At 43.9% G+C, this 22137-nt stretch overlaps 1 protein-coding gene across 1 annotated transcript in view; it reads right to left on the minus strand.

The window, feature by feature from the left end:
- LHFPL3 (LHFPL tetraspan subfamily member 3) overlaps positions 1-22137 on the minus strand; it is an 80576-nt gene that overhangs the window by 3020 nt on the left and 55419 nt on the right. Inside the window, exon 3 of the mRNA XM_083183016.1 lies at positions 8238-8265. Coding sequence (XP_083039142.1) covers positions 8249-8265 — 17 coding nt within the window. The 3' untranslated portion in view covers positions 8238-8248. The remainder of the gene's footprint in view (positions 1-8237; positions 8266-22137) is intronic.

The raw sequence follows: 22137 nt of genomic DNA on the forward strand, positions 1-22137 counted from the left end.
CTGCGCTCATAATATATAAGGGACTATAAAATCCCTATCTGTGGAGGAGGGATTCCTCTTCTCCGCCCTTGGAATGCGTGCAGCTAAATTTCAAATGTGTAGGGAGGGTAACGTCTATGATCACTTCATCAGGATAAGGAGAAGATACCATACATCCCTTTTAGGGAATATGCGACTCCGCACAGACAATACAGCATTCAACGATGAAATATGAGGTTCTCAGATCTCCCAGTCATATATCCGTATATGGTGATGCACATATTTGGGGAAAGTGTAAGGCCAATTCCAGTTGATACCCTCGGGAGACAATTGGCAGCACCCAAGAGTCCTTGGAGTGGTCTGCCCAAGCGTCCTGATACAACCGCAGACGGGCGCCCACCTTGGGATCTCCCAAGTGAGCTGGAAGACCGTTATGCCACAACCTTGTCTGTTGGTTTGGCATCCTGCTTTAGGGCTGTGGGCTGGGCGGTTGAGGCAACTGACTCCTCTGACTACCGCCTTGAAAGGAGGAAAAAGCTCCTCGAGATATGCCTCTGTAGGAAAAGGAACCCCGAAAGGATGAACCTGAAAACTGACGTTTAGGAGTAGGGGCAGGCGATGGCAGAAAAGTGGACTTGCCTCCCGTGGCTTGGGATATGAGCTTGTCCAGTTCAGGACCAAATAGGAAATCGCCCATAAAGGGAAGGGCTTTCACCACCTTCTTAATCTTTGCCTCCGCCTGCCAAATCCGCAACCATACCGTGCGTCTGGCCAAAACTGCATAAGCTGAGGTTCTCGCCCCTAATTCTGAAATGGCAGCAGCTACTTCACCTACATAAGACACAGCATCCTTGAGGCATTTCGCCAGGGGCACCAACTCTGACCAAGGCCTGTTTTGCTGAAGACCTTGGGTGACATTCTATGTGATGAGATGTGTGTTTTTTGGCGAAATTTTCGCAAAAAAAGTCCGAAATCCCGTTTTCGCATATTTAATGAGATTTTGCCGCGAAATCGCACTTTTACAAAGTGCAATTTTAACTTGAGCCGGAACTCACATCCAGATGTTTTCCCATTGAAAAGTATACAAATCGCATATTTAAGGAGATGCGAATTTGGGAAATGTGTTTTAAATTCGCCAAAAAATCAGACCAGGTTCTGATATGTGAGTTGGCCAGAACCCTGCACAGATCATTGAGATCTGTGCAGGGTTCTGTGGTAAAAAATGTGTTTTTTAAATTGCCTGGGGTACCCCCTCCTGAGCATAACCAGCCCCGGGCTCATTGAGTCGGACCTGGTTCCAAAAATACGGGGGACAAAAAGCGTAGGGGTCCCACGTATTTCTGAAACCAGCCCCGGACTCTTGGACCGGTCCTGGTTCCAAAAATCTGGGGGACAAAAAATCTGGGGGTCCCCCGTATTTTGAAACCAGCACCACGCTCCAACAGCCCGCAGTGTCATGCCACAGCGAGGGGACACTTTTTACATAAGGTCCCCCGGCCGTACCATGAGCACCGTGGCTGGTCAGCCTTGGACGGGGTACCTGGAGGAGTGGGGACCCCCCCAATAAAGGACCCCCCCTTCTGAAGAGCGGCTACCCCCGCACTGACAGCGGGGACAACCAGCTTTCTCCGGGGGGTCCCCACTCCTCCAGGTACCCCGTCCAAGGCTGACCAGCCACGGTGCTCATGGTACGGCCGGGGGACCTTATGTAAAAAGTGTCCCCTGGCTGTGGCATGACACTGCGGGCTGTTGGAGCCCGGTGCTGGTTTCAAAATACGGGGGACCCCCAGATTTTTTGAACCAGGACCGGTCCAAGAGTCTGGGGCTGGTTTCAGAAGTACGGGGGACCCCCAGATTTTTTGTCCCCCGTATTTTTGGAACCAGGTCCAGCTCAATGAGCCCGGGGCTGGTTATGTTTAGGAGGGGGGACCCTACGCAATTTTTTTTTGTTATACAAAATCGCACATAACCTCAAAGTCGTTTTCATGCCTAAAAATCGCACATTTTCATGCCGAAAATTCGCCCATTATCGCACTACATCGCACTTTTCTTGCCGGAACACGCACCTTATTCCATATGCGAATCCACGGCAAAAATGTGATTTAAAAAAAGTGGGATAATGGGTGAAAAACTGACGTGCGAAAAACTCTCATCCCATAGAATGTCACCCCAAGAGTTAATTCTTCAGCCCATTTTTTCCATAGCCCTAGTAAGGTGGGCACTCCAGCGGAGCAATAAATGGATTTCAGAGTGGATTCTAGCCTACGGTCAGGTGCCTCCTTTAAGGTAACCGCGCCCGGGACAGGGAGCGCAATGCACTTAGATAAGCGCGAGACTGAAACATCTGGGAGGTGGTGAATTTTCCCATTTACCCCTAGATTCAGGAGAAAAGGGATAAAACATTTTCAAGTGGTTAGAAATCTGTAATCCAGAGTTTTTCATGCTGTAAGCAAGGGTTTGTCTAACTCATCAGAGTCAGGAAAAAGTGGCTGTCTTTGGACCTGCCCAAATATGGAAACCTGGTAAGGGACAGCAACCTCTGCAATATTTAAGGTGAATTTAACCACCATGATTAAACCATCAACACCCTGTAAAATCTCTTTCACTGGTTTTTCTTCTGGCACTGACTGTACCAAGAGGTCTGCAAATTCCCCTTTCTCAAGGTCATCTTCCTCATACTCAGAATCTATGGTCAATACAGACGCAATGGGCCTTTTTGCTGGCCCTGGACGGGTACTTTGGGCAGGACCCGCTACTGATTGGGCCAAACAGTTTACATATTGAATTAAAGAATGAGCCCATGCTGGCTCAGAAGCAGAAAGATAGGTGACCTTCACTTGCAGAGCCTCCCTATCTTTGCGAGACGCTGCCAGCTCTGCAGGACAGTCTGAAAGGGGTCCCTTCCCTCAGGTGAGCTGAGGGGTATAAGGTTGTTGAACAACCACTGGGACTTGAACCTCATTATAACACTTCTCACATAGGGATATTCCCTTAACGTGTTGTGTATACTGGTCCTTGCATTGTTTGCAAGTATATAGCTTTAGGGCCGCTTTAGAGGTGGCATCTTTACTGCCATATTGCTGTATGAGTGCACAGAACACAGAAACACACTAGAATGAAGCCTTACACACGCACAAATACAGAGTAAGCTGGGCCTGAGCAAGCACAGTGAGAGAGGAGCCACAGTAAAAAAAACAATGTGTGTGCTAAGTACAAGTACCCCCCTCCCCAAGACACACAGTACCGCTGTGGTAGAAGGAGGGCGTACTATAGCAGAAACAGGAGGCTGGATGACCAGAGCCTGTCTGCGTCGGAGGAAGCCTGTTCTCAGCAATGGCGCTGTCGTGTGAAGGAGAAGGGCCTAGCTCCGCCCATCCTCACGGCCGCCAGCACACTTTTCGCGTCATTGGCCAGGCCGGAGTGTGAGGGGAGAAGCCACGTCCCTTCGCCGCACCGTATAATGGCTCCCGTGGTTTCAGTGAAACCTGCGGTACTGAGCTGGCCGGATCCTGCGTTTGGCGATGCTGATGTGAGTAGCTGGCGGCGCGCTGTATACAGTGGCTTCCAGGATATGGGTCCCTCTCCCAGCCATTCGCATCATGGCTGCCCCAGCTTACCTATTAGCTGCTGGAAGCCCTGGTGTGCGGGGTGTATGAGCCCTGGACCCGTAACGCTAGCCACAAGCCGCTGCGGCGGGTCCCCGGAGGGCATCTCTGGTGGCTGGGTCCAGAAGTTGCACCGCACGCGGTGACGACCAGGCCCCACCAGCGTTCCCCGGTGGAGGCAGACCTTGCTAAAGGGTCTGTCTGTTCTTTTCATATAATAAAAATAAAAAACCAAAGCAAAAACCAAAGCTCCCTCAGGAGCTATTGCCCAGGAGACCGACTCCTCAGAAATTTTTCTAAGACTGAGGTCTGGGCGGGGATAGAGGGGGAGGAGCCAGCCACTGCAAAAGTTTTAGATGTGCCCACTCCTCAGTACACCAGCTCTATCCCCAATCAGTCAACCAGACTGCAGTGTCCCCTGCTGTACGAAGGGGAAATTACAATGCAGTCCATCAACATGCAAATGGAATTTGGCAAATAAATGGATCTGTTTTATCACACCTCTTAACCAGACCAATTTTGGCCATTTACATTAGTCTGGCACTGTAAGCACTACAGTGATAGAGACTGAATTGAATTGCCAAATGTTCCATGTAACACATTCCAGGATATTTATGTGCTAAATAAATGACCGTAAAAATATATTCATTTTGAGAGTTTGTTTAAGGATGGGAGGGCAGGTATGCTGTATATCTCTCAGGATGCTGTCCTGTGTCCTACTCAAAAAGATAACTGTTCCAGGATACAATGCAGGACAGTTCCCCTTTAAAAAAACAGGAGGATTGCTTTGTTGGAAGTCAGATGATGCTCACTTGTTTCAAATGATTCTCAGAAGAGTTGCACATAAGTGCAGTCTGTTACATGGAGCTGCATACTGTCCAGAAAAGTCTAGCTGGGAAGAAGTGAAACACAAATTTGGTGGAAAATTGGCTTGTCAAAAATATTGTGCCATTAATATTGGCACAAGAGGCACTATTGCAAAAGTGCACAATAGGAGAGCTTATTGGATATACACAGATGCAGAATCCAATGGAAGGCTGAGTGGATTTGAGTTGTTTTGACAAAAATACTTGCTACTTATATAAAGGAAAAACGGATGCAAAGTAAGTCAGTATGGAAAATATAAATGTATTCACTTAAAAGGCAAAACCATACCTTGTAGAAAATTGTCCTGTGTTCATCCGCCATCCTGCGTGGCCGCCAATCTGGCACCGGCCTATGTCTCTATCATGGGAATCCAGCCTATGTCCCTTATTCTGGTTCACTCGCAAAGGCAAATTCCTTCTCAAATGGACAAAACCATGTGCACTGCAGGGGGGTCAGATGTAACTTATGCAGTATAGTGTAGTGCCCTGCAGCAGGTCCTGTGACATCTGTAGACTGCTTTCAGTTCTAAGACATTTTTTAACAGTTGTAATTCTGCCAGAGTCCACCTTCCTTGCAAGGACTAGGATTCTACTACGGCCCTCCAACCTCGCAGATTGGTGTCTGTGGTGAGAAGGTCCCAATAAAGAATTTAAAAGGGGTCCCACTGTGAGAGGAGTCTTGCTGAGCCACTAGGTCTAGAACAGGCCTGGGCAACACCGGCCCTCCAGATGTTAATCAACTACACATCCCAGGATGCTTTGCATTAGTTTTGCTATGTGGCCATGCTGAAACTGATGCAAGGCATGCTGGGATGTGTAGTTCATCAACATCTGGAGGGCCGGTGTTGCCCAGCCCTGGTCTAGAATGTTTGCACCGCCATACTGAGGCAAATGGTGCAAAACTTGAGATATTGAGGCCGACTATACCATCTGGTTAGTATCAGCCTTTGCAGAAGACGCAAATGGAATTGAACCCACTCGACCCACTTAAGGAACTGGTGAATATTGGTCTGCCGACACTTGTCCAGAGGTAGAAACTGATGCTTAGTTGAGCCAGGACAGCTGATCTGGAGGCACCGGTATAGCAGAAGGTAAACAAGCCATTTTAGCTGCTGGCCACAATTTTATTTAATTCCTCTCCACAGAGGATCTCCTCTGAAAAGGGTAGTACTTCTCAGGCTCATTTGAATTCTATGTCCACTTTCCATGAGTGTAGCCAAAGCATACGCCTTGCCAGCACAGAGAATGCTGAAGCCCTGGCTGTTAGCAGCCCAGTATCCATCACCGCCTTACTGATGTATGCAACAGCCTGCTTGATATGTGAAACACACATCTTGCTCATCCTCCAACAATTCTATTTCAATAACCTTAAACTAGGACTCAATTGCCTTAGTTGCCTAAGATGCTGCAATAGTATGTTTGTTAACTGCACCAGTCAAGGTTAACACAGATTTAAGGCACTGTTCTATATGTCTATCAGTAATGTCCTTAAGGGAAGCTGCCGAAGTGACTGGTAAAACCGAAGGTTTGACCAGGTGGGTCACATGTGAATACACTGGCGGAGTTCCCGAGTTTACAATTCTCTACCGGGAGTGGATACCGTGAAACTACATCCTTAGGAACCGGGAATTTCTTTAACTGAGTTTCCCACTGCTCCTTTCTAACATCCATAAGGTGATCAGAGTCGGGAATTCAGACCTTATAACCTTCCGTGTTTTAAACAGGTCAGTTTTCTTTGCCACATGAGCCAGGTCATCCTCCTTGGACAGGAACACCCCACTTATCGTAACTATCAGTTCCGAAATATTAACCACTATGGTAGACTTACCCTTCTCTTTCTCAAAACTCACATCAGATATATCTCCCTCATCGTCATCAGCTTTCTTTGCAGATAACTTGAGTCAAGACATTAAAATCGACTGTGAGGATGACAGTGGTTGAGGGTATCTTTTTGTACAGCTAGGGTCTGTGTCAACTTTGCATTGTGGTTAGACAATGAATCCACCCATGGTGTAGTAGCTTCTACATTAAAAAAAAGCTGCCCATTGAGGCTCTTGCTGAAACTGAGGTGCAGATGAGGGACCTCCTCATCTGCCTGTGTGCGTTTGTTTACTTGTACACATTAGCTTCAACAGCGGTACCAATCACACGTGAGGCCTTATGCCTTGACAATAACCTACATTAGGTGTGACTACAGTATATGATACTGCCCCCTAATTCACCTGGTCCCAGGTGAAATAACTGTGATAGAAATATACTGTATACAGGAGAAACAGCAGTAAAGTAAGTAAAGCTAGCACATTCAGACATAGAGCAGATATCTAAGTACAATAGTAAGCACAATCTACTGTAATCAGCACTATATCTACTACACTGAATGCCAGTAGCGGGGTAGGACAGAGAGTGCAGTAAAACCTGTCAGCAGGTGATGGTTTTACAGAGAAGACTTAGCCCAGTGTTCCAGAAGGGCCTATACAGCGGTCTGAAAATGGCCACCGGTGTCCCTGAGAGGAATGAGGGCACGGGAATGCAGCTACTAGGCGGGAGCACAGGAGTGAACTGGCGCATAAAGCCGGGGGAGGGACTGCATCCTAGCACCCCCTCCCCCTTTGCTGGACTTCCCCCACCTGTACACAGAGCCTTGTAAAATGGAGATCAATCCCCCTTGAAATGGGGATCAATCTCCAGCCAGCGCTACTAACCGTGGTGATCTAGTGGAATCCCTGCGACGGGGGAGAGAGCACTCCTGAATTCCAGCAACACTGTCCTTGACATGCGGTGCAAGTCGCTGGGCTCCATTCAGTTTACTCTGCCTGGTATACCCGGAGCCATCAGGAGGTGATGGAAGCCAGCAGGGGTAAAGGAGTGGCAGCGCTGGAAGCACTCCAACTACCAGCACTGCTATCTCAGTGTAAAAAACAAAAAGTTAGAAATAAAAAAAGTTTAGGATTGCCTGAGGCAATCTAAGGAGAAACTGCAGGTACACTTGCTTCCTGTAGGCACCAACAAAAAACTGAGTGTCCTATGCAAGGAGGTGGGGTTATAGGGGAGAGGAGCCAGGCAGGATGGGAAGCCTGAAAGCTTTGGAGATTGGTGCCTTGCTCCTCTGGATCCTCCTTCAACCCCAATGTTAACCCTGTGGGACCCAGGAACCCTGAAGAAGAAATGCTCAATCCTGGGATACCTACAGTATGATTCAGTTTTGATGACTAAGTACAAATTAATTCTGGAATTACTGTAGTATTATTCAAACCCTGGTGATTTTAGGGCCAAATGCCAGGATCCCGCTGATCCCAGTATTGGCCACCCTAGTGCTGACAATGGTCAGATTACATGTTAGTGCAATACTAGAACTTTTTTTTCTTTTCAGTATGATTGTTAATTAATTTCTCCTACACAGAATAACATCCTTATTTTGTGGTGTTGCTACATATGGTCTACTTTTCCTGTGTGAATAATTGTACACTATTATTGTACATTTTGCAAGATGAAAATTGTGCGATGTTAAGTACTTTTTCTTGCCTCCGTTCAATTTACTATTTTTGCAAAATAAATAATATGGGAAGATTTTTACTTCAAAGATCAATTATTGCAAAGAAATTGTGTTTTATTTTCAAATATCCAAGATGATCGCTGATCCTTTAGAAAGTAAGATTGCAGAAAAAAAATACACATTTCCTAACACTGCAAATCCATATTATAGTCACAGAAAGCCATGCAAATCTAAAAGCACATATAAACATTTTACAATGTGGCCACCTATGTTCCATGCTTACATATTACATACCTTTTCATATTTTAGGCATTTCCATCATCTGCAGAAAAGTGAAAATATGCAGGTTAGCTTTTAATTTAATAAAAGTGAATATACAAAAAAATATGGGAATTGTGCATCTTCATAAATGCAAAAAGCCAGCTGCTAATATTACTATACAATATTTTTTTTACATGTGCATAATGGTATATATAAATTTAATAGGAATATGTATGTAATTTAAATACACTGTAAACATAATATTAATGGTTATTCGCATTTTTATTCATTTCTAAGGGCAGTATTCAATGAGAAAATTCTCCGTGCATGGAGAGCGTTTTATTTCGTTCGCCATGCACTCTCCGTGTTTTTGCGGAGATTCCCCATGTTTGGAGATTCTCCGTCACGGCACTTTATCCACTATTCAATGTGGCTGATGTTCGCAGCCACTCGCGGCGAGTCTTAACCCCTGCAGCGGACGAGCGTCCGCGGCAGGGAGCTTTCAGGGAGCCGGGGGACGGAAGCAGCCAGAGAGATTAAAGTCTCCCTGGCTGCTCCAGAGGAATGTGGAGGGGAGGTGGGCTCCCCGGGACCCAGGCAGCACAGGCTGCCCCCCCCTATAGCCAGCGGGGGACCCAGTATTCACTGCACCCGATCGTGCATATTAACGATCGGGTGCAGTGAATATATGAATATCTAATGAGCGGCTCGAGCGCTCCGGCCCCCTGCTGGCTGCACTGTGTAAAAAAAAATAAAAAATTTAAAAAAATATATTTTTTTAAATTAAATATATATTCATGTGCTATAAGCACATGAATAAAAATAACATGCCCCTTCACAGAAAAAAAACCTGATTTTTTGCCACCAAAATTAAAAAAAAAAAACCTTTTAGTTTAAAAGTTCACATTCCAGATCTCCATCAAAAGATGGAGGATTTCTACACGGAGAGAGACGGCGAAAATCACTTAGAAAGACGGAGAATATTTCACATTGAATAGGGTTGCTCGCTTTTGGAGAGCAAAATGCTCCGTCCAAGGCGAACAAAGCACAAATTCTCCATAAAACACAGAGAATTTTTCTCATTGAATACTGCCCTAAAAGTGTACCCACTAGCAGAATTCTATTTCCTATGACATAGAAGTTATTATTAACTTATTTTATTTAGACATGTAACATGCAATTTTAAAGATATGCCCCAAAATGTTACACTAAATAGCATTTTAAGGCAAAACATACATAATAGGGATCAAGTTTGCCGGAGAAGCAGGATGCCGGACAATCTTATAAAGGTTTTTTTATTTGGTCAGATTTCAAAAATATAGTCCTGTGTGTGAAGTATGGTGCCAAGCCGGTGAGGTGACAGGTATTGCAACAGGTGAGGTACATACTGTATGGTGTCAGGGAGAATTGGTAGTTAATGGGATTTATAGTGGGTTAAGTATGGTTTCAGGGAGAGATTGTGAATTAAAGGAAATATAATGAATGAGACTGTGGGCAGTATTCAGTGCCAAAGGCGAGGGGGTATCTGTGGCGAGGGTGGCTTGTTTCGTCGAAACAAGCCAACCTCACCATTTAACCCCTGCGCTGGCCCTATTCAACGGGGAGGTTCACCATTCATGCAGCGAGCCTTTCCGTTTTGACGTCTGCACTCGCCGTTTCCAACTCGCTGGAAAAACCCAGCAAGGTGGAAATGGCAAGCGCAGGGGACTCAGTTGAATACTGAGTGCCGATAGCTCACCGCTCGTTATCACCGCTCGCCAAAGAGCATTGAATACTGCCTAGTGTTTCCGCTAGGCTGTTTTAGCGGAATCCACCTCAGATCGTTCAGGTACCTCTCTTATATCATATGATGATTTGGTGGCAGCAATTCAAACTACCATGACACTTTTGCTGCAATAAGCAGTTTCAGATATTACATCTCAAATACAATCTCTCTCTACCAGGCTGACCACAACTGAAATACATATAATGAACAATATGGACAGTCACTCTTTACAAAAAGCAGTGCAAGTCTAAGAGCGTGACAATAAATACCTGTCTGATAGTCTGGACAATATTGAAAACAGGACAAGGCATAAAAACTTAAGGCTTACTGGTTTGCTAAAAAATATTGAAGGCCCGCAGCTGGACCATTTTTGACCGTAATATGATCCTCAAATTACTACACAGTCGACATGATCTGATATTGTCAGAGAGTACAAAGGCTGGGTACACTCAAATTTCAACCACAAGCGAGACCGAGAGTTTTTATATTTAAAGTATTAAATTACAGTTGTGCTCACAAATTTACATACCGTAGCAGAATTTGTGATTTTCTGGCCATTTGTCAGAGAATATGAATCATAACTCACAAACTTCTTTCACCCATGGTTAATGGTTGGGTGAGCCATTTATTGTCAAATAACTGTGTTTACTCTTTTTAAATCATAATGACAACAGAAACTACCCAAATGACCCTGATCAGAAGATTACATACTCCAGTTCTTAATACTGTGTATTGCTCCCTTTAACAACAATGACAGATTGAAGTATTTTGTGGTAGTTGTGGATGAGGCTCTTTATTTTCTCAGATGGTAAAGCTGCCCATTCTTCTTTGGAAAAAAGCATCCAGTTCCTGTAAATTCTTGGACTGCCTTGCAAGAACTGCACGTTTGAGATCTCCCCAGAGTGGCTCCATGATATTGAGGTCAGGAGACTAAAATGGCCACCCCAGAACCTTCACTTTATTCTGCTGTAGCCAATGACAAGTGGACTTGGCCTTGAGCTTTGGATCATTGTCATGTTGGAACATCCAAGTATGTCCCATGTGTAGCTTCCGTGCTGATGAGTGCAAAATTTCCTCCAGTATTTTCTAATAATATGCTGCATTCATCTTGCCATCAATTTTGACCAAGTTTACAGTGCATTTGTAGCTCACACATACCCAAAATATCAGCGATCCACCTCTGTGTTTCACAGTAGGAATGGTGTACCTTTCATCATAGGCCTTGTTAACTCCTCTCCAAAGTTAACGTATATGGTTGTGGCCAAAAAGTTAAATTTTGGTCTCATCACTCCAAATGATTGGTTCCAGAAGTTTTGAGGCTTGTCTATGCTGTTCGGATTATTGTAAGCGGGGTGCTTTGTGGCATTTGCCTAGTAATGGCTTTCTTCTGGTGACTCGACCATGCAGCACATTTTTCTTCAAGTGCCTCCTTATTATGCATCTTGAAACAACCACGCCACTTTTTTTCAGAGTCCTGTATTTAAGCTAAAGTTATTTGTGGATTTTTTTTTCATCCAGAACAACGTTCCAGGCAGTTGTGGCTAAAATTTTTGTTGGTCTTCCTGAACGTGATTTGGTTTCCACAGAATGCCTCATTTTCTACCTCTTAATTAGAGTTTGAACACTGCTGATTGGCATTCTCAATTGCTTGGATCAATTTTTACATCCCTTTTCTGTTTTATACACTTCAATTACCTTTTCCTGCAGATCCTTTGACAAATCTTTTGCTTTCCCCATGACTCAGAATCCAGACACTTCAGTGCAGCACTGGATGAAAGATGCAAGGGTCATTCAGGAGACCAGAAACTCACTGACCTTTTATACACACACACACACACACACACACACACACACACACACACACTGATTACAAGCAAACAGATGACAGGTGAGGACGGTTATCTTTCGTAGGCATTCAAACCCGTTTGTGTCAACTTGTGTGCATGTTATCAGGCCAAAATCTCCAGGGTATGTAAACTTTTGATCAGGGTCATTTGGGTAGTTTCTGGTGTCATTATGATTTAAAAAGAGTAAACACAGTTGTTTGACAAATGGCTTCACCCAACCACGAACCATGAGTTAAAGAAAAGTTTGTGAGTTATCATTCATATTCTCTGACAAATGGCCAGAAAATCACAAATTCTGCTAGGGTATGTAAACTTATGAGCACAACTGTACTTGCATAAACAAGCAATTTGGTCTGCCTCAAGGAAAATAAACCCCATTAATTGGGAGGGACACACTGTGAATTTTTCAGAACTTTTCTATGGAACGGTCTAAAACCAGATGCTCTTTTGCACCAGTGTGCTCCTCTGGTTAAAGTGAAATGGAAATTCTATATGTTATTCCCACCCCGCTTCAGAATATTTACAAACTCTGGTTTTACTGACTTTTCTACAGGTAAAGACGCTGAAGAATTCCTTCTGAAGAAAAATATTAACCCAGACACCGAGGATATTGCTGACTCACAAAATTGGTGAACTTATGTTTTTTTTTTTCCTGATTTCGCACACAAACCTATGCTTGTCCTTGTGACACGCACATATCACAGACCTTCTCCTGTATTGTCGAAACTCGTCGACCTGTACACTGATTTTTTAATTCTGTTATTTCATTACGGTGACCCTATATTGTTATTATTACTATTTCACGCATATCAATGCTGACTTTTGATTTGTTATAATATGTTATTATGAGCTGAGCGGGTAATTGGAGCTCTGCTGGTATTAATACCTAGTACATAATAATGTTCTACCTGTTGTGTGAGGTACTAGTGACACACATCAGGTTTGTTTCGGAAGTACAGTTTAGTTTTTTCTGTAGCTGGCTTTTTATTAGGTTTCCTTTTTTTTTCTCATGTTGTCGTGTCTAACTTTTTACCTTGTGTTCTTTCCTTCCCCATTTCCTCCTCATTATAATGGTCTGGCCAGCCATGTGACCCACTTTAAGTTGACATGTTGATTATTATAAGATCATTAAACATCAGAAATATTCATACGCCAGCCAAGAATAGAAAACTAGAAAACTTCTGACTTATTTAAATAAATAAAATGTTGGCCTTATCTGCCTACAGGAAACACACTTACTATCATCTGTACTTGGTCACGCCTGATTATCGGTATTGCTCTGTGAGGTGCTCTGTTCAGTTGTCAATAAAATCTTGCCCCAGACCGGGAGTTAGACCCGCCCACCAGTCAATCATGGTCCGCCATCGGGATTTTCCGGACCATGATTGGCTGGTAGGTGGGCCTAACTCCCGGTCTGGGGGAAAGATTTTTTGACAACTAATCAGAGCACCTTACAGAGCGATACCGATATTTAGGCAGGACCAAGTACATCTAAGCCCCCTTTAGGGGTAACGACAAAAGGAAAAGAACCAGTAGGCGAAGAGGTGGTCAAGCAATCAGGGAGATCAAAGCCCACTTACGCCAGTAGATCTGATCATCAATCTCTCCACATACGAACTTACGGAGGAAGAGAAAAAAGTCCTAAATAAGGGACTATCTTTTTTTCCTGTTAATACATTTAAGGAGTTGGAATGGAGTGTGGAGGTTTCTAGACACCAACGTAATCTGAAGCTGAAAGAATACTTCTTCAATCAGGATATTTCCAAGGAAGTCCAAAATGTGAGACATCCATTTAAGAAAAAGTCAACTTTTAAACCTTTAAGCCTGAACCCCGCAATAAAAAATTACTCCCGGTCATTGGAAAATATCAACATGGAAGAAGCCAGAACCAGTAATAAAAATCACAAATAATTTGTCCTAAGAGGAATCAATGACCCTGAAAATTTTGAAAGCCAATGACAAAATAACCATTAGGATGGCGGATAAAGGGGGATCCAACGTTATACAGAACATGGAAAAGTACAAAAGTGAACTGTACAGACAATTGGCGGATAGATTGGTATATGAAAAATTAAGTAATGACCCAACCCCTAAATATAAAAAAGAAACTGATGGCATCTTACAAGAAGGGGTAAATAATAAAATAAAAGACATCAAAAACTATGGAAGCCTTACAAGTGGAAAATCCAATCATGCCTCTTTTATAGTCACTACCAAAAGTGCATAAAAACCTGGGGTGCCCTCCGGGTCGTCCGATAATTTCCGCCCGCGACTAGCTGTTTAACATCATAGAAAAGTATTTGGGTTTTTGGCTAAACCCATTGGTGGCAAGCCAAAATACTTTTTTAAAAGAGACTCTTTACCAAGGTAAAATTAATTAGGTGCTGTATATAAGGAGTTTCTCTGCTTGGGATGAGGGTATCGTCAAATCCTCAAATAACTAAAAGTACATGAACAACAAATAATAAAGCAGTGCTATATACACTGTGGGATTGTTTGAATAATTATAAAATACATTTATTTAAATTAGTCTACATAGACAATAAAATATTAATAATAACACAATGCTATAGTTTAAAATATATTGAATTAAAAGTTCAATTTCCAGGAGTTACAGCACCCTTCAGGAATATTAACCTCGTCAATAGTTAGAATGTCCTCTGATATAAATGTATGGGCAGATGTATGGATATCACTACTGTAGATTCTTTCAGTGGATGACTTGTGGCATGTGTCCAGGTGTCCAGTGTTCCCGCTAGGCTTGTTTCACGGGGCGCTGCGCCCTGCCCCTTTACAAGCCGGCGAATTCCGCCCTGCCCTTTTTTAAGCCGCCCTGCACGGTTAATAGCCGCTCTGAGAATTAACTTTTGAGGAGTCTCAAATAAGCCGAAAAACATTGTATACAACAAGGACAGACAGCGCCTGCACACGGGAGACCCGGTGACATCATCATCCGGGGACGGCAGTGAGTGAGGACGGGAGCTCAGGGAGAGCAGCGGCTGCACCTGACCGCTGTGAGCAGGACTTGGAGCGGCGGCGCCGGGCATCAACACCTTTCTCTCCCCGCATCGCTCCATGCTATTAGCGGCACCACAGGAGAAGCCGAGTGGAACCAGCGCCAGGTGGGGGCTCCATTGACACGCTACTGCGCGGGAATCGTGAGTACCCTGCCTCACGGACGGGCAAACCTCCACTCCCATAGCTGGGGTCACGCAACTAACAATAAGGTGGACAAGGAGAAGTCAGGGCCCCGGCTGGCAGCAGGCACACAGAGAGGAGTAGGCTCCTAGGGCTTGCTGCAGTATCTCACTCTGGCACAGGGGTCTGGGGGGAGGTTCTGAGGTAACGGACCTTTAGAACTTACTGCAGACCCCTAACTTGGTGGGGTCACAGATGTCACCTCCAAAGTAGCTACTGGGCTGACATGCATGTGTTTATAGGTGCTCCTCAAAGTGCTGACATGTTTGGGGTAGGGGGTTGTAGAATAATTTTACATGTTTTTGCGTTTAAGCACCCCTACTCCAAAACATATTGATATGCACCCCAAAAAGTATTGACATTATGGGGGATCATTGGTGCATCCCCCCAAAAAAGATTTTGTCATGTTGGGTGGTAGGGGCATGGGTGTTCACTCCCCCCAAAAGTGTTGATAATCTGGGGTTTTACTGGTGTCCCCCTAAACATTCTTGATGTGTTGGGGTTCTGAAGGCCCTGACATCGAGCATGAAGGAGCTGGTAATTAACATGTAGGTAGGCAGCACTTATATGGCATAATATGTAATAGCCATTAATCTGTATGGTATATATAATGGGCATTACCTAGTGCTTGGGATAACGTAATGGGCATTATGGTGTTTGGTATAACGTGTAATGGACATTAGAGTGTGTGGCATAATATGTTATGGGCATGTAGTTTACTATGTAATTGGTGTGTGATGTACAGTATAATAAGCATTGCGGCGTAAATTTTTGCCGCGCGCCTTTGGCGCGCACTGTCCCTATTGTCCTATTTTTTTAGACGTTTGTTGAGCCCTGGCATAACGTGTAATGGGAATGATGCCATGTGGTATATATGAGTGTGTGTCATATAATAGGCATTATGGTGTAATTTTGGGAATCACGGTGTGTGGCATAATGTATAATGGTCATCAGTGTTTGGAATAATGTGTAATGAGCATCACAGTGTGTGGCATAATATGTAATGGGCATTCCAGTGTGACGTTACCACAGCCAGTTTAGTATAGGTAGTCGGTTTTGTGCTGCCAGAATAAGATAGAGATAGATAGATTATATCTCATCTATCTCTACCTATCTCACATAATTTTGCCCTTTAAAGTTAAAATTTGCCTTCCTGACTGAAAAATGTGCCCTCGCGTTTGAAAAATGTGCCCTCCCCATGGTCAGCACCCTGCCCTAAAAAATTTCTAGAGTGAACACTAGGTGTCCTCACAAGATTACGGTATGCATGCTGAATGGAGCTTGCCGTTAGAGTAATTTCTCTCCAGGACTTGGAAGGTTCTTGCCTTTGAATAGTCGTTTTTTGATCACCTTGAAAAAGCTGAAACTAAGCAGTGAAATGTGTCGGTGGGCACAGGAGCACCCAAGGACCCTTGCTAAAAACCTCTACACCTCCACTATCTTTAAACGGGCAACAATTTGGACCTTTATTAACTGTTTTAAAAAAAAAACTATTCTAAAGGCAAGAACCTTCCAAGTCCTGGAGAGAAATTCCTCTAATGGCAAACTCCATTCAGCATGGATACCGTAATCTTGTGAGGACACCTGGACAAATGCCACAAGTTATAAACTGAAAGAATCTACAGTGGCGACATCCCTACATCTGCCCATACATTTATATCAGAGGACATTCTAACTATTGAGGAGGTTAATATGGTACTTGTGTCGTTTCACGGCGCCACCCGATACCGCATGCGATTCGATGTGCGATTCGATTTAGTACCTGTTCATACCCCCACTATCCTCTACGGCGTGGAGTTTAATTTATATAGTGTGGCGAGCACAGCGAGCCACTGAGCCCAAAGCGTGGTGAGCGTAGCAAGGGGACACGGATTACTTGACATGTATTCACTGAGCCCGAAGCGTGGCAAGTGCAGCATGCCCCACAAGGGGCCGTGGACTACATGACAAGTAATCAGTGTCCCCTCACGGGGCTCGCTACGCTTCGGGCTCGAAGGGGGAATGGGGGGTATGAACGGATACTAAATCAATTATTTTCTTTTTAACATTACTTGAACAGACCATTGCTCCAGCGTTTACGAATTCCTATATGTTTGACATTGAACGGAGGTTATTTTTGGAAAGTCCAAAATTGAAGGAAGGAATAGGACTATTCTGTCGATATATTGACTATATACTAATGTTCTGGACAGGAAGTGAAGAGGATTTTGTGGATATAATGAAAGAGATTAACCAGATGGATCCTACAATCAAGTTTACATACACTTGCAGCTACTTGGAGATCCATTAACTGGATGTTTGTATTATACAAAAAGAAGGGTTTTTATCTACATCCATATATTATAAACCAATTAACACCTTTCTGCATGCTTCTTCCTTTCATCCAACAGCTATTAAACATAGCCTCCCCTTCTCTCAATTCCTCAGAATACAAAGAATTACAAGTAATGAAGTTCTGGCCTCAAAACAGATGGATGATTTATTGATCAAATTTATACAAAGGGGTATAAAAAAAAAGGGACTTGGAAGCTGCCAAAAAGAAAGCAGGACATACTATGTTTTGTGACACAATATTCCATGGCAAGTCCTTCTATCTCAAAAGTAGCTCAACTGTGGCCAATTATTCAAAATGACCCCAACTTGAAGTCACTATAACGGGTAAATTGTCAGAAAAGGGGCCACAACCTCAAGGACCTGCTTGTAAAAAACGATGTGTAAAAATCAAGCCCATAACACGTAGCCATTTTTTAAGTAAAAAAACAGGCTCATATAAATGTGTAGGCAGTGCGACATGTAGCCATCTAGAAACAGGTTCATATATCACTCACCCACACTCAGGAAATAAAATAACTATAAGACATACATTAAGTTGTCATAATAAATATGTGATATACAGTACTGTATATAATCAAATGCCCCTGTGGTTTAGCCTACTGTATGTAGGAAAGACTATTTTCTGTTTTAGAGAAAGGGCAGCCCAACATAGATCTGCCATCCTTCTAGCCTTGGCAGGGAAGGTAGTGGATCAGCCCGTAGCTAAACATTTTAAAAAACTGGGTCATTCCTTAGTTCAATTACGATATAAATTGATGGATCATGTCCCACCACTTGTGAGGGGAGGCGACCGAGGTCGATTGTTACTACAACGTGAAGTTCAGTGGATTCAAAGATTGGACACTGTTGCACCTAGAACAGGCTTGTCCAACCCGCGGCCCGCATGCGGCCCAGGTCGGGTAGTAATGCGGCCCAGTGCATTTTATAGAAATTCTAAATATAAATTATAGGGCAACTCCGCCCGCAGCAGCGTCTCCGTGCTGGCCGCGGCACTGTGCCCAAAGTAAAGATGGCTGCGGCCAGCATCGATATCTCCCAAACCTAAAATGGCCGCGGGAGCGCTGGTGTGCATGCGCAGGCGCACTCAGCTGCTCCCACGGTCCGAAGGACGTCTGTGCTGGCGCTTCCCCCACGTGATTCATCCCAGCAGCGCGCAGGGCTGGATGATGATCTGATGGGTGGCGGCGGTGGCAGGAGCAGGCAACCAGGCCAGCGGTGACTTCTCATACCCCCACTACCATCAGCTGTGGTGAGTAATCACTACAGGGGGCATTATGAATATAAGTGGCATTACCAGGGGGCATTATATTCATAATGCCCCCTGGTAATGCCACTTATATTCATAATGCCCCCTGGTAATGCCACTTATATTCATAATGCCACTTATATTCATAATGCCCCCTGGTAAGGCCACTTATATTCATAATGCCCCCTGGTAATGCCAGGGGGCATTATGAATATAAGTGGCCTTACCAGGGGGCATTATGAATATAAGTGGCATTAACAGGGGGCATTATGAATATAAGTGGCATTACCAGGGGGCATTATGAATATAAGTGGCATTACCAGGGGGCATTATGAATATAAGTGTGAAAATATGTATAAAGGAGCTTCACGCTGTGGGGCATTTGTATAATGGAGCTTCACATTGTGGGGCATATGTATAATGGAGCATCACGGTGTGGCATATGTATAATGGTGCATCACGGTGTGGGACATATAGATAATGGTGCATGACAGTGTGTGTGGTATATGTATAATGGAGCTTAATGTGGGGCATATGTATAGTGGGGCATGTGTGTCACCTGGCACTGTGGGGGCATATGGCACTGTGGGGGCATATGTGTCATATGGCACTGTGGGGGCATATGTGTCATATGGCACTTTGGGGGCATATGTGTCATATGGCACTGTGGGGGCATATGTGTCACCTGGCACTGTGGGGGCATATGTGTTATATGGCACTGTGGGGGCATATGTGTTATCTGGCACCCTGTGTCAGAATGTGAATTTTTACTCATTCCCTGTGTCAGAATGTGTATTTCAGCTTATTTTCTGTGTCACAATGTGAATTTTGGCTTATTCTGTGTGTCACAATGTGAATTTTTACTCATTCCCTGTGTCACATTGTGAATTTCGGCTTATTCTCTGTGTCAGAAAGTGAATTTCGGCTTATTCTCGGTGTCAGAATGTGAATTTGTACTTATTCCCTGTGTCACATTGTGAATTTTGGCTTATTCTCTGTGTCAGAATGTGAATTTTGGCTTATTCTCTGTGTCAGAATGTGAATTTCGGCTTATTCTCTGTGTCAGAATGTGAGAAACAATGTCAAACATCTCACTAACTTCATTTCCAATTAAGTTTAATATGTTAACCATGTTGTCTATGTTTTTTTTGGATGATCAGGTATCGTTACTGTTATTTTATTTTATGTGCGGCCCAAACCAAATTTTCATCTTCTAATGTGGCCCAGGGAAGGTGAAAGGTTGGACACCCCTGACCTAGAAGGTTAAACAAGAATTGCAGTTTGACCTGTTTCTTAAAATCAAATGTTTTTTTCTTTCAATATTATTTGCTAAAGTTTGGCTGAATATAAATCGATGAATTAGCAACAAAGATCCAAGTGATAGAAATATTAGATAATCCATTGTTACTGTGAACGTGGCAGCAATTATTTACTGCTTGAAGAATATTTAATAGGTGATTTGAAAAGTAACTTTAATGATGATAGGTTACAGTTATAAGTACTAAAGTATTACAGGCGTGCAGCGCTTTAAGCTATATTGAGGCTTATACAGAATATATACAAGATATGGTAATTGAATTGATATGTGTTCTATTATATAAAATATATGGAATATACAATAATTAGGGGACAAGGTTTAGGGACATTTTAACATATGCTCAACATTGTTATGAATAATCATAAATATCACAGATATAATTAAGATATTTTTATAGACTTTTCCTATGAACTATGATTGTTTGGTATACATGTTTGAATTTTGTGATTGTGTTTTAGTTATTTGCCCCAGTTATTTGCCAACGATGACAGGTAAGATGTACACAAAGGTGTTGCTAGGATACTGGCAGCGGCTGATGATGCCCTGTGCTCTCAGCAAGCTGGATCACATGGGACGCTGGATGACGTGCTGATGTGAGTCGCTGGGTGAGCGTTCCCGCCCCCTGTTACCGTCTGGTGGTGCCTGGCGCCGGGGGATCCTGCACTTGATTGGTAAGGTATAAATACCATCTTATGTTTGATTATACTGTACACCCTGATGAAAAATGTGTAAATACATTTGAAACGCTGGTATCCCTACCTGTCTTCTATCTTTATTGGAGTGCCGCCCATATCCAGAAATTGTCTATATGTAAGTAGATTTTTCTGTTATTCACGGTTGTTGCACTTTTTGTTGTGATATCCTCTGGTCCTGATGAAGGGTTAAATACCCGAAACGGCGTAGACCGTGGAAGGAATAAACTTCACATGATTGTTGTTACACGAAAAGTCCCGGAGTGACGCCTGCTTTTTGGAGGAAATATTGGTGGACACTGTGCCACTGGGAAGGCACCCGGGCAGCATTATTGTTTGTTAAGAGCGGGGAGTGCCGGACATCCACACGAAATATATTGCCCTCAGCGTTCTGATCCAGCACATTGAGGGAGGTCAAGGCACCTGGACCAGGATTACAAATAAGGGTTTGGACCCGCAACAATAGCTGTTACCATCGATACAGCTAGTAAACCGCACTGTTCTTGCCATAAACAGCGCTCTCTGGGTGGCAGATATTCACACCGAAGTACCCCATCCAGTTACTGGCCAGTACTACAGGAAGGGGGGTGGAAGGCAACAGCGTACTTTTTTCTATCAGCAGCAGCAACAGCTCGTCAAGAGAAAGGTGAACATGGATACTGCTGGAGTAGAGCAGATGGCTCAATTACTGCTTTGCGATAACAAGGTGGCTTTCAGCTACTCTGACAACGAAGCCAGTAATATATTATATGCAGATCCTCTCTTTGATATGAGCATTAACCCATCAGAGGAAGATCCCTTTAAGGAGCTTTTAAAGCTCAAAAAGAGAGAAGTGGACTTTTTAATACATTGCATCTCCTTATCTGAATATCATAGCTCCAAATTGATACCAAGGGGGTTCCGGGTGCAAAACTCCCCAACTATTGGAAGGTTTAGTGCACCCTTCTGCTCCAAATGGATAAGCATTTTAAATAAATGCTCGATGGAGCTCATGCTCCTTGTCATGGAGGAGTCTGACAGGGAGCTAGGAGCAGTGAGAGAAAAAATGACCAAATTTGAAAGTGAGCATGAAGCATTTCTAAAGTCTGATTCATCCAAAGAGCTGATTGCTAAACTGACAGAACAGGTGAATGTTTACCGGCAAGAATTGATCAAGTTCAAAAAAGATAAGCTGGTATAAGTGCGTGATGATTATATGCAACATCGCTTATACCGATGGTTACAAGGCGGCGCAGTTCCACAGCGTAACACCAGGGCCCCTCGTAGAAATTGGCACAAACAAGCTGCTCTCAGCTCCCGTGACACCAGCACATCGGCTAGTGAGGGGGAACAACCCCAACAGCAAAGACAGGGACGACAAAGGACACAGATCCCTTTAGCCGTGGGCACCAGAGCCAGGGATGCCGATACCATCTTAAGCGATCGCGACTGGGCGGCCAGGGGGAAAGGGAGAGGAAGGCGGCAGCCAAGAAGGGGTCGGTAGACGTGGTTTTCAACCTGTCGAGTGCGGTGTTGACCCCAGCTGAAGTGTCG

The sequence above is a fragment of the Crinia signifera genome, chromosome 4, assembly GCF_055691185.1.
Source record: "Crinia signifera chromosome 4, ASM5569118v1, whole genome shotgun sequence".
In the NCBI taxonomy this organism is placed as follows: Eukaryota; Metazoa; Chordata; class Amphibia; order Anura; family Myobatrachidae; genus Crinia; species Crinia signifera.